Genomic DNA, 10,980 nt, shown 5'->3' with positions numbered 1-10,980 from the left:
GTAAACAGCGCTCGGCAGTGGCTGCTATCAACTAGCCCGGGCATGTCCTCCGCCCCAAACACGTGTGCCCGGCTATTGGGGGAGAACGATCCCAGCCGGACCCATAAATAGCGCTGGGAGGGGGCCCAGCCCCCATCACTGCTGGGGAGAGATGGAGGTGGGCTCCACGATGGCATCTGGGCCGCTGAGGACCGAGGCAAGCTCTCTGAGACCCCCGTGCAGGTAAGGGCTTGAGGATGGGGTGCCTGGGAGCAGCGTTTGGGGGAGACAGGCTGGAGATGGGCCCTCGCTGTGGGGGTAGGGGGCGGGTTGGGATGGCCTTGATCCCCCTCCCCATTTCCCCATCCCCTCCGGAGCTGGGGGTGGGCGGCAGCTCTCCAGCCATGTCCCCAAACCAGGGGCTCCCCCCTTCTCCCTGCCCCAGCCCCCAGGAGAGCCCCCTGTCCTGGGTTGATCCGTAATTAGCAGGAGATTGGGCTGGATGGGGGTGGGAGGACCCCTGGCTCTGCCCTTGGCGAGGGCTCCCAGACACCAGCCGGGGGGAGGGGGCTTCCAAAATATGGCCCCCTCAAACAAAGCTGGTACCGGGGGGCCTCTAGGGCAGGGCTGGAGCAGGGTCTGAGCCCATCCACACTCCTCCCCTGGCCAACAGGAATTTTGCCCGCGGATTCTGCCGGTGGGGCCAGAGCTGCCGCTTCTCACACGACCGAGAATCAACCCGGGTCTGCAAGTACTTCCAGCGCGGGTTCTGCCTTTATGGAGAGCTGTGCAGGTAAGGAAGGGCTGCGGTGCCATGAGGGTGGGCTGGGAGCCTGGAGGAGCCATGCTGAACTGATGGGACCCTCTGTCTGTCCCTGGGCTCCTCCAGCTACCAGCACATCCAGGAAGAGTCAGTACCAGTATGGGCCCAATACGGTCTGATGCCTCACTGCCACTGCGGCCAGGAGCCTGGCACTGAGCCCACAGCCACGGACCACGACCACAGGGGAGCCCAGTGTACCACGGCCTGCAGCACGACATGTGTGGCCTTCAAGCTCCCCAAAGTGGAGGTAAAAGTGGAAGAGAAAGACAAGAAGAATATTCCAGCAGTTGGTAACATCCCCCGTGGGGCCATCAGTGGAGAACTTGTCCCCACAAAAGCTCGGGGTGCCTCAGGTAGGTGCTAGGCTGCCCAGGGGACCAGTGGGGTGAGATTGGGGTGCTCATGGTGAAGTAGCCTGTGCATGTTTCTGCCTATGACCAAGCCTGGGCCAGGCTGGGCTGTGGAGAGCTCTGCAGTGTCAGGACTGTCACCTGTCACTGCTGAAGCTGCACTCTGAGGAGCCCACCCAGCTCGCTGAGCTTTTCCCCTCTAAGAGCTCTCCTCCTGCAGGCTTCCAGCCACAAGGGCCAGCACTGGAGCCAGACTCCTCTGGCCCCAAAAAGGCAGTTTTGGACACAGCGATACAGACTGACCCTGTAAAGGTGGGTTTGGGGTCTCCTGTGGCCGGGTGCTGGCCGAGGCCAGGGCAGTGACAGAGCCAGGGGGTTCCACGCTGTGCTGCTCTGCTTGCAGGTCCCTGCAGAGCCAGGTGCTGCGGCAGCCCCGGTCACCACGGCAGCGCTGAGAGCCCGCAGTGAGGCTGTGGTGTGCGGCATCTGCATGGACAGGGTGTACGAGAAGGCGCTGCCCGAGCAGCGGCTCTTCGGGATCCTCCCCAACTGCAGCCACGCCTACTGCCTGGGCTGCATCCGCAGGTGGCGCCGCAGCCGCGCCTTCCAGAGCACTGTCATAAAGTGAGTGGCCTTGGGGACCTGGCAGGGTGGTCACTGTTCCCCGTTCTGTGCCCTGAAATTCTTCCTTGGTTCCAGTGATGTGGCTTTGGGAGTGCTTTGGGAACAGGCGCTTCTGAGTGGTGATGGGTATGGGGGTGCTGGGTGAGGCCAGGGTGGGTGCTGAGCCCATGCTCCCTTCTTGGGACACCCAACTGCACCCATCACCCTCATCCAGGGCCTGCCCAGAGTGCCGGATCCCTTCCAACTACTACATCCCCCACAAATACTGGATCTCAGATGTGGCTGAGAAGGAGAAGCTCATCAGCGCCTTCAAGGCACGGACAGGGTGAGTGCGTGGCACCGCTGCGGGTGGCAGGGCTGTGGGCTCCGTGCTGCTCTGGGAGCTACACTCACAACGATGCTTGGCATCCCACAGGAAAATCAGGTGCAAGTTCTTCCTGCGTGGCTACTGCCCTTTCAGATCAGAGTGCATCTACCTGCACGAGCTGCCTGCCGGCTGGCTGCGGCGGCACAGGCAGCGCCAGCTGAGGATGCCCGCGGTAGGTGGGGTGGCACATCCCGGGGCTGGGCTGGGCACTGGGGCTGTGCCTCATCCTCCCTCCCTTCCTGCAGGTGTTCCTCCCTTCTTCCTCGGAGAGCTCTGACGAGGAGGATGAGGAGCTCTGCACGCTCGAGTGGGCTCTCACCCTGGCCATGCTGGAGCCAGAATTTCCCCACTCAATTTATGGCCACGAGATGCTTCTCATCGACTTCAGCGATTCCGACTGAGCCGTGGGGACCACGCCGGGCCTGGGGGCTGCTTTGACTCCTGCCATTGTTTTGGGGTGGCTCCAGCTGTCCTGCCATTGTTTTGGGGTGGCTCCAGCCGCGGGGGTGCTGCAGGGATGGGGTGGGATGGGGAGGAGTCTGTCTGGCATTGATGGGTGCACCGGGGGACACTCAGGGCACAGCCCCCCCTGCCCTTGCCCTGGTTGGTGCCCACTCTGCCCCACGGGTGGGGTGGGCTGGGTGCTGGCAGGCAGCGGGGGGGTCTGACATCCACGGGGGGGACAGGGCAGCAGGCGGGGGCACTGTTTTAAACTCTTTTTAGCCAAATCCGGGAATAGCGAAATAAAACGGGCTGTGTAATGCTACGTTTCCGGGTGCCTCCGATCTGTGGGCTGCGGGATTCACCCTCGGGGGAGGTGGGGGGGAAGGCGGTGTTTGGGTTGGAATTTCAGGGATATTTGCATCATGAGCTCGTTTGCGCGCGGTCCGGTTGCGTTTCCCGGGGCGGGGCCGGAAGCGGCGCCTTGGGGGCGGGGACAGCGGGCGGAGCGCGGCGGGAACGGGGGAGCGGCGGCGGGGACGGCTCTGAGTGAGTGTGCGGGGACAGCGCCGGGTGTGCTCGGCACTGACCGGGGCGGTGCTCGGGGCCGGGGGAGCCGCACCGGCAGCGGCCCCGGGAGCAATCGGCGTTGGGCCGGGGGTGCGGGGTTGCCCGCCAAGGGGTGATGGAGGGCACGGAGGGCACTCCCGGTGCTCTCCCGCATCCTCGGCTGGGGAGAGGTAGAGGCAGCTGCCCAAGCTGATGCCGGGGTGGGCGCCGAGCATGGACAGGCACGTCCTGATCGTCCCGTGCCTCCCGAGTGGGAGCCGTGTCCGGTCAAGCTAGGGTCAGCCATGTGATAAGAAAGTGCTTGGTGTGCCATTGGGGTTAGATGTTTTCTTCTAGGTATAGGCTCAGTAGGAGTACGAAAACACAGGCCTGGATTATCGCTACCGCTACTTCTAGAATAGTTAGTAAGAGTGAGACTGCTGATATTGTGGAGAACCAGGCTGTAGGAGCTGTAGAGATGAGCTGGGTGAGGAGGTTGTTGTGCTGTGAGCTTGGCTGTTGGGCGCACACCCAGTGCTAATGGGCGAATTATGAGCCTCATTGTTTCCATTAGGATAAGGGCGGGGATTAATGGGGTGGGGGTGCCTTCTGGGAGGAGGTGTGACCCGTGTGTGGCTGTGCCCTTTGTTTGTCCCCCGTGTCCGGCTGTGTCCATTGTCCGGCTGTCCCCCGTGTGTGTGACCGCGCCCGGTGTCCCCGTGTCCCGCAGGCGCTGTGCAGCCCCGGCCGCAGCGATGGAGCCGCGGTGCCCGCCCTGGCTGCAGCTCTGTCCCCGGCCGTGCCGCCTCCTGCTGCTCTCGCTGTGCTCCGGCCCCGGAGGGGCCATGGCCGCGCTGCGGGCGCTGCAGCGGGGCGGGCCCCGGCACGGAGCGGGGCTGCCGTTCCCCTGGCCGGCTCTCACCGCGGCCCTGTGCGCCGAGGAGCCCTCGCTGGAGGGGCCAGAGGATGCCCTGGCCGTGTGAGTTGGATACATTTCTAAACTTCGGTGTTTGGCGGGAGTTTTGGGTGTGGGGTGCACAATTTTGGGTGTCAGGTGCACAACCTACAACTAATAGCAACCCAAACTGCCACTGCCCCTCTGTTCCAGCCTAATCAAAGCCTGCTTAGGATCATTCGCCCTATCCATTCTCATCATCCTCATATCTGCATACAGAAACAACCCATGGCCCTCAATCTTCATAAAAATCCACAGAAACAACCTATGGCCCTCAGTCTTCATAAAAATCCACAGAAACAACCCGTGGCCCTCAATCTTCATAAAAATCCACTTTCCCTGGTGCACTGGCCCATACATGAAGCTGGGATCATAGCAGTGACCCACTGGTGTCCCAGCTTGTGTCTGCAAAAGCATCAGGTGCCTTCCCTTGCTCCCTGGTGCTGTGGGACTCTGCTCCACGGGGTGGGTTGGGTTCAGGACAGGGGATTTGCTCTGACCACTCTCACCTCTCCTTTTCCAGCAAGCCACGGCTGCTGCTGCTGCCCGTTCTGTGCCAGAGAAACCTCTTCTCCCTGCTCCTGGTGGTGCAGGATGCAGTGCCACGGGACTGCCTTCACCAGCTGCTCCAGGCCTTGGAGAAGGATTCCCGTGTGGATCCCTGGGTGCAGGCACTGGGGGATCTGCTCCAGCAGGGACCAAGTGCACAGGAGAGCTCCCCACATCCCACTGTCCTGTCTGCTGGGTGCCAGCAGCAGCTCAAGGGCCTGTGCCAGAAAATTGCCCAGAAGAAACCAGAGAGACAAGGAAAATTGAGCTGGTGCTTCAGCAAGCAGGCTGGTGCCCCTGACTCTGTGCCTCAAGGTGGGGAGCGTAAGGAAGTGTCAGAGGAGAGCCTGGAGGTGGACAGTGAGAGAGGGGGGAAGAGGTTGCTGGAGGAGGTGGCATTTGAGCCCCAGGAATGTGGAGATGTGGCAGAGATGGAAGAGGAGGTGCCTGAGGAGCCTTCAGGGGATGCATCTGCTCAGGGCACAGAGAAAGCTGCTCAGGACAGCTCCCAGCAGGATGCAGCTGGGGAGCCCAGGAGGATTTCCCAGACAGAGCTGGCAGCAGAGGTCCAGTCCTTTGTCCAGGTACTGAGTGGGGTTTGCTGTCCCCTGCCAGCCAGGGAGCCTTTACTGCCTGATTCCCATTCCTTCATCTCATTTCCCTCAGGTGCACGGACAGGGGCTGAAGATGCTGCTGCTGCAGGAGTCCAGTGTAAGTGGTTGCTTCTGTCCCTCTCTTGGAGCTGCTGCTCTGAACAGGCTGGTGCCAGGGCCTCAGGAGGGGTGGAGAAGGAGCTGGATTTCACAGATGGGGATAAAAAGCCCTGTTGGCAGCTCCTCTGGGCTTGGGATACCAACACCTGCCTGCACCCTGCAGGTGTGAGGGGCTGCCTGTGGGCTCAGTGCTGACAGACACAGGGGAAGGGAGAAGTCCTGGAGCTGTATTTTCTATTTTGGTTTGTTTGGTGCTTCACTCAGGACAGTGTTTCTCTCCAGCACTCTGAGCTGCACCCCCCTTCCAAGCTGAGCATCCTGAACACCTGCACCCCCAGCCAGGTGAGCCCCAGCACCCCTGCTGCAGCTGCTGTGGGGTCCTGCAGCTGTCCCTAATGCCCCTGTGCCACCCCAGCTCAAGGGGCTGTGCTCCTCCTAATGCCCCTAATGCCCCTGTGCCACCCCAGCTCGAGGGGCTGTGCTCCTCCTAATGCCCCTGTGCCACCCCAGCTCAAGGGGCTGTGCTCCTCCTAATGCCCCTGTGCCACCCCAGCTCAAGGGGCTGTGCTCCTCCTTATGCCCCTAATGCCCCTGTGCCACCCCAGCTCGAGGGGCTGTGCTCCTTCCTGCAGCTCTCCACGTGCCCCGAGCCCTCCCTGGTGCGTTTCTGCAGCTGGCTGCTGCCTCTGAGCCCTGCCCTCAGCCACACCAGCGCAGCCATCCTGGCCCAGCAGCTCTTCCTCAGGCGGGTACGTGCCATGGCAGCGGAGATTCCTGCTCCCCGTTCCCCTCTGTGCTGTCCCCACCTCCTGCCTTTTGTGTCCCCAGGTCCTGGCCCTCACCCAGCCGCCTTCCCGACACCTCATGGCTGCCCTGATGTCGTTTTGCTCCAAGTATTCCCATGCCCTGTGCCGTGTGCTGGTGGCTGCAGTGCTGCAGGGGCCAGGGGAAGGTGTGCAGGGCTGCTGGGAGCTGTGGCTGTTTGGGGGTGGCATTTGTCTCATGTCAGGAACCATGGACGCCTGGGGTTGGTTTTTTTCTGGGCAGGTGAACACTTGGGGGTTGGGATGGGAGATGGGTTTACAGATGGAGGGGAGGGCTGGCTAGGCTGGCTTCTGGCTTATTTTTTCCCCAAAGGACAGTTCCCATCCCTCCGTGATTGGAGGGCTCCTGGCAGCTCCTAATGCTCAGGGCAGAGCTGCCCCTGTGCTGCTGTGAGGAGAGGGTGATCCCCTGCCACAGTGTCCCCTTTTCCCAGAGACTGGAACTGTTCAAACCATTCCTGCAGCTGGGCAAGGGAAGCAGGATTATCCTCAGCTGTAGGAGGGGGCACAGCATGGTTTCTGTCTGTCCTGTCTGGCACATACTCCCTGTGAGGAGATGCCAGGAAGGGCCAGGCACATCCCCATGGATTTGGCAGCCTCTGGAGGCTCTCCCCTGCTGCTTTGCAGGTGCTGAGCAGACCAAGCTGTTGTGTGAGCTGGTGGAGGAGTGCCTGGAGCCCCACTCTGTGCAGCTGGTGCTGAGGTGAGGGGTGTCACAGGGCTGGCAGCTCTGCTTTGGCCTCACTCTCCAGCCTGCCTGGATGGCTCCAGCCATCTGGAGGCACCAGCAAGGCCACAGAGCAGCACCTTTCCTCTTCACTGTCCTTGCAGCCAAGTCCTGGAGGTGCCTTTGTCAGAGAAGCTCCTGCCAGTGCTGCAGGCTGTGCTGGGGCGGCAGGTGAGGAGCCCACCTTGTCCCACGGGTGTCCTTGGTGACTCCAGCAGTGCTGGAGCAAGGACCCACTCCCCATATCTGCCCCTGGGCCTTTTCCAGGAGATGCTGCCCCCTGAGCTCCTGGATCTGCTGGTCCTGACTCTGTGCCAGCAGGCTCCAGCCTTTGCCACGTCCCTGAACTTCGCCAGGCTGGTGACAGCCGTGCTCACGGTGTACCAGAGCCAGGTGAGCCCAGCCAGGGCTGTTCCTGCAGCTCCTGGGGCCCAGCCCAGAGCTCCCAGGTGGGCTCCTGGCAGGGCAGGGCCCTGAGCTGGTGCTGCCCCCACCCCAGGTGAGCCCAGCTCACAGGAGCAGCCTGGCTGCTGTCCTGGACCGGAGCACTGCGATGCTGAAGAAATCCCTGCAGGCTGTGCTGGAAGGGGCCAGGTGAGCTGGGGACAGGTCCCTGTCACGGCAGCCTCTGCACCCTGGGCTGCCCCAGGGTGGGCAAGCAGAAGGTGCCACCCCTGCCATGCCAGAGCTGTGCAGAGCTGGGGATGGCAGTGGATTTCCTCTTCTTGATTTTTGTCTTTCCTCAGGTGACCACCCAAAGGAATCGTGAGGGGGCAGCTTCCTCGCGCAGAGGATGCAGCAGCAGCCACAGCCACCCTCACTGGGTCCTCCCTGCTCAGGTGGGACCCTGTGAGTGGGGTCTGCTCCCCACGGAGTGCCCAGGGCCTCCTGGCAGCACCTGGTCTGAGGGGGCTCCTGCTGGGCAGTGCCATCCCAGCCCCCCTCACTCCTGGGGCTCAGAGGGGTCTTGGTTGAACAATCCATGTGTTCCCATGAGCAACCCATGTGTTTCCAGGTGTTTCTCTGTGTGTTCTCCTGCCACACTCTACAAGGTGACCTGGCCCCCCTGTGATGGGGGCAGGACACAGCCCATGGAGAGCTTCCAGCTCCTGACTTCTTACTGCCCAAAACCCATCACTGGGCCAGGAGAGACATTGATTTGAGGCTGTATGAAGTTGATAATTCTGGAGTTACTCCACTATCTTGATTTTACCTCAGCTCATTCCAAGGTGCAAAAACTGTGCCACGTCCACGTTCCTCCCCATAGCCAAGCGGTGCAGGCTGGGCTGCTGCTTTGTGTATCTGATCTGCTGGGATTTACAGATCTCTGGGTGCAGGAGAGCAGCATTTAACTGAATTCCAGCTGAATTTAGCTGGGAAATTTGAATGTTCTGCTTTAAACCCACCTTTTTTTCCTGTTTGCCTGGCCTGTGAGGGGCCCTGCTGTGTATGACTCATTTCTGGTGAGGATGACACTGCTCATGGCCCTAATAGTGCATGACTGCTCCAAGTTCTATCCTGTATTCTTGAAAGTACCTACTGGAAACCTCATCCAGGCACCTCCTGGTCTGAGAACTGGGAAGAAAAGGTTGGGACAGAGAACTCAGACAGCTAGAGCTGAGGTTTCAGTGGAGGTTTTGAAGCATTGCATATTTCAGGAGCTATTTAAAAATCCATAAACATCTCCAAAGGGAGAAGGTGAATTAGAACGTGCATGTGTGACTTGTGACTGCTCCAGGTTTGCTCAATAATGTTCAGATCCCAGCCAGAGGAAGGAAACTCTGAAGCATTAGGTGACACTCTTAAGGCTGAGAGCCAGGTTTTTTTACATAAGAATCTCTTAAGCTATTTTAGGTTGCAGTGGACTGATGAGGCTTCAAAATCCGCATTAGCCGGAGGATGGAAACCTCCAGGGAGCCGGATTGTTGATGTGTTTGCATTCCACTGAGTTAGTGGCTGAGTAAAGTGAAGCTATTGTAGGGCTGCCCAAAACACGACATAAATAGAAATTGTGCCATGATCATCAAAGGTCTGAGCCTGCTCTTCTGGCTTTATTAGGCAGCAGGCTCTGATCTTTGCAGTTTCCCTGCAGAGCTTCTCCCAAGTGGCCTCGGTGTCACTGTCCCCAGTGCTCTGCCTGGCTGTGGCTGTTGGTCACATGGAGGTGACCCCTGCCTTGTGGCAAGAGCCTTCCTGGCCCTGGTTTTGCCTTTGCCTAGTGACAAACCAACCAAAAGCTCTGTGTTGCTCTGTATTACAGGGTGACAACAGGGTGAACTCTCTGCTTGCTGTGACCCCTGGGCTGGCAGGGATGACACAGTGACCTCAGTCAGCTGACGCTGCCTGTGCCATCACCTGGCACTGACGTGTTTGATGAAAATCCTTTTGCTGGGATTTTTCTTCTGAGAAGCCTCAGAACAGAAATGGAACCAATAACGATCTGCTGGCTGGAGATGGTTTAGCAACCGGGGCATCTTGGATTGGTCTCCTGTGCATTGCTTCTACTTGATGACCAATCATGCAGCCCCCATGTAGGGGCTGTGAGCAGTCCCAGGTTTTTATTATTCATTCCTTTCCAGCTTTCTGATGTCTCCTTGCTCTTTTAATATAGTTCTAATACATAAAATATTAAATGAGCCTTCTGAAAGGTGGAGTCAAGATTCTCATCTCTTCCCTTGTCCTGGGGATGGTCAAACAACACCACAATGACCAGCTTGAGCTGGTCTGGGCACCACCAAATAAAATATAATAAAAAGTTTTAAAAATAGAAAAATTAAAAACTACACTAAAAATAATATAAAATTAATAAAAAAGAAGAAAAAATAGGTAAAAAACAAAATAAAGGAAAAGACGAAAAGTGCCATGAAGTAAAAGGATGTAAAGTGCTGTAAAAGTTCCATAACGTGCCTTAAAGCATTGTAAAAGGTCACTGTCGTAAAAGCTGCCGTAAAGCGCGACTGTCGTAAAACTGCCGTAAAGCGCGACTGTCGTAAAATCGGCCGTAAAGCGCGACTGTCGTAAAAGCGGCCGTAAAGCGCGACTGTCGTAAAACTGCCGTAAAGCAGCACTGTCGTAAAAGGTGCCGTAAAGCAGCACTGTCGTAAAAGCTGCCGTAAAGCGCGACTGTCGTAAAAGCGGCCGTAAAGCACGACTGTCGTAAAAGGTGCCGTAAAGCGCGACTGTCGTAAAACTGCCGTAAAGCGCGACTGTCGTAAAAGGTGCCGTAAAGCGCGACTGTCGTAAAAGGTGCCGTAAAGCGCGACTGTCGTAAAAGGGGCCGTAAAGCGCGACTGTCGTAAAATCGGCCGTAAAGCGCGACTGTCGTAAAAGGGGCCGTAAAGCGCGACTGTCGTAAAAGCGGCCGTAAAGCGCGACTGTCGTAAAAGGGGCCGTAAAGCGCGACTGTCGTAAAAGGTGCCGTAAAGCGCGACTGTCGTAAAACGGCCGTAAAGCGCGACTGTCGTAAAAGGGGCCGTAAAGCAGCACTGTCGTAAAAGGGGCCGTAAAGCGCGACTGTCGTAAATCGGCCGTAAAGCAGCGCTGTCGTAAAAGGGCCGTAAAGCAGCACTGTCGTAAAAGGGGCCGTAAAGCGCGACTGTCGTAAAAGCGGCCGTAAAGCGCGACTGTCGTAAAAGGGGCCGTAAAGCGCGACTGTCGTAAAACTGCCGTAAAGCGCGACTGTCGTAAAAGCGGCCGTAAAGCGCGACTGTCGTAAAAGGGGCCGTAAAGCAGCACTGTCGTAAAAGGGGCCGTAAAGCGCGACTGTCGTAAAATCGGCCGTAAAGCAGCACTGTCGTAAAAGGGGCCGTAAAGCAGCACTGTCGTAAAAGGGGCCGTAAAGCGCGACTGTCGTAAAAGCGGCCGTAAAGCGCGACTGTCGTAAAAGGGGCCGTAAAGCAGCACTGTCGTAAAAGGGCCGTAAAGCGCGACTGTCGTAAAACTGCCGTAAAGCGCGACTGTCGTAAAAGCGGCCGTAAAGCGCGACTGTCGTAAAACGGCCGTAAAGCAGCACTGTCGTAAAAGGGGCCGTAAAGCGCGACTGTCGTAAAATCGGCCGTAAAGCAACACTGTCGTAAAAG

At 58.5% G+C, this 10,980-nt stretch overlaps 2 protein-coding genes across 3 annotated transcripts; both read left to right on the top strand.

Annotated features, from left to right (window-relative positions):
• Window positions 1–38: 38 nt before the first annotated feature.
• Window positions 39–2,909, top strand: LOC135458032 (E3 ubiquitin-protein ligase makorin-1-like). Its single transcript, XM_064732925.1, has 8 exons — window positions 39–222; window positions 653–772; window positions 869–1,155; window positions 1,373–1,464; window positions 1,556–1,776; window positions 1,991–2,101; window positions 2,192–2,315; window positions 2,389–2,909. The coding sequence occupies exons 1-8, from the start codon at window positions 152–154 to the stop codon at window positions 2,542–2,544; spliced, it is 1,182 nt and encodes a 393-aa protein (XP_064588995.1). The 5' UTR covers window positions 39–151; the 3' UTR covers window positions 2,545–2,909.
• Window positions 2,910–3,083: 174 nt separating this feature from the next.
• On the top strand, window positions 3,084–9,762 carry FANCE (FA complementation group E). 2 transcript variants are annotated; one of them, XM_064733187.1, is made up of 12 exons: window positions 3,084–3,133; window positions 3,864–4,112; window positions 4,612–5,221; window positions 5,304–5,348; window positions 5,633–5,692; window positions 5,956–6,099; window positions 6,179–6,302; window positions 6,802–6,877; window positions 7,006–7,072; window positions 7,169–7,294; window positions 7,401–7,495; window positions 7,648–9,762. In XM_064733187.1, the coding sequence occupies exons 2-12, from the start codon at window positions 3,889–3,891 to the stop codon at window positions 7,649–7,651; spliced, it is 1,575 nt and encodes a 524-aa protein (XP_064589257.1). In that variant the 5' UTR covers window positions 3,084–3,133; window positions 3,864–3,888; the 3' UTR covers window positions 7,652–9,762. The 2 variants fall into 2 exon arrangements, with proteins under 2 accessions (XP_064589257.1, XP_064589258.1); XM_064733188.1 differs by lacking the exon at window positions 7,648–9,762 and having other exon boundaries at window positions 7,401–7,499.
• The last annotated feature ends 1,218 nt before the right edge of the window (window positions 9,763–10,980 follow it).

This window comes from Zonotrichia leucophrys, chromosome 26 (genome assembly GCF_028769735.1).
Source record: "Zonotrichia leucophrys gambelii isolate GWCS_2022_RI chromosome 26, RI_Zleu_2.0, whole genome shotgun sequence".
Classification (NCBI taxonomy): Eukaryota; Metazoa; Chordata; class Aves; order Passeriformes; family Passerellidae; genus Zonotrichia; species Zonotrichia leucophrys.
Note: the sequence above shows the minus strand (reverse complement) of the source record. Positions and strands in the feature narration are given on the sequence as shown.

Coding starts and splice junctions, on each gene's coding strand:
- LOC135458032 (XM_064732925.1), top strand. CDS start 152: ATGGAGGTGGGCTCCACGATGGCATCTGGGCCGCTGAGGACCGAGGCA. Junction 1,777..1,990: donor TTCCAGAGCACTGTCATAAA/GTGAGTGGCCTT, acceptor ACCCTCATCCAG/GGCCTGCCCAGAGTGCCGGA. Junction 2,102..2,191: donor GCCTTCAAGGCACGGACAGG/GTGAGTGCGTGG, acceptor GGCATCCCACAG/GAAAATCAGGTGCAAGTTCT.
- FANCE (XM_064733187.1), top strand. CDS start 3,889: ATGGAGCCGCGGTGCCCGCCCTGGCTGCAGCTCTGTCCCCGGCCGTGC. Junction 4,113..4,611: donor CCAGAGGATGCCCTGGCCGT/GTGAGTTGGATA, acceptor CTCCTTTTCCAG/CAAGCCACGGCTGCTGCTGC. Junction 6,100..6,178: donor AGCAGCTCTTCCTCAGGCGG/GTACGTGCCATG, acceptor TTGTGTCCCCAG/GTCCTGGCCCTCACCCAGCC.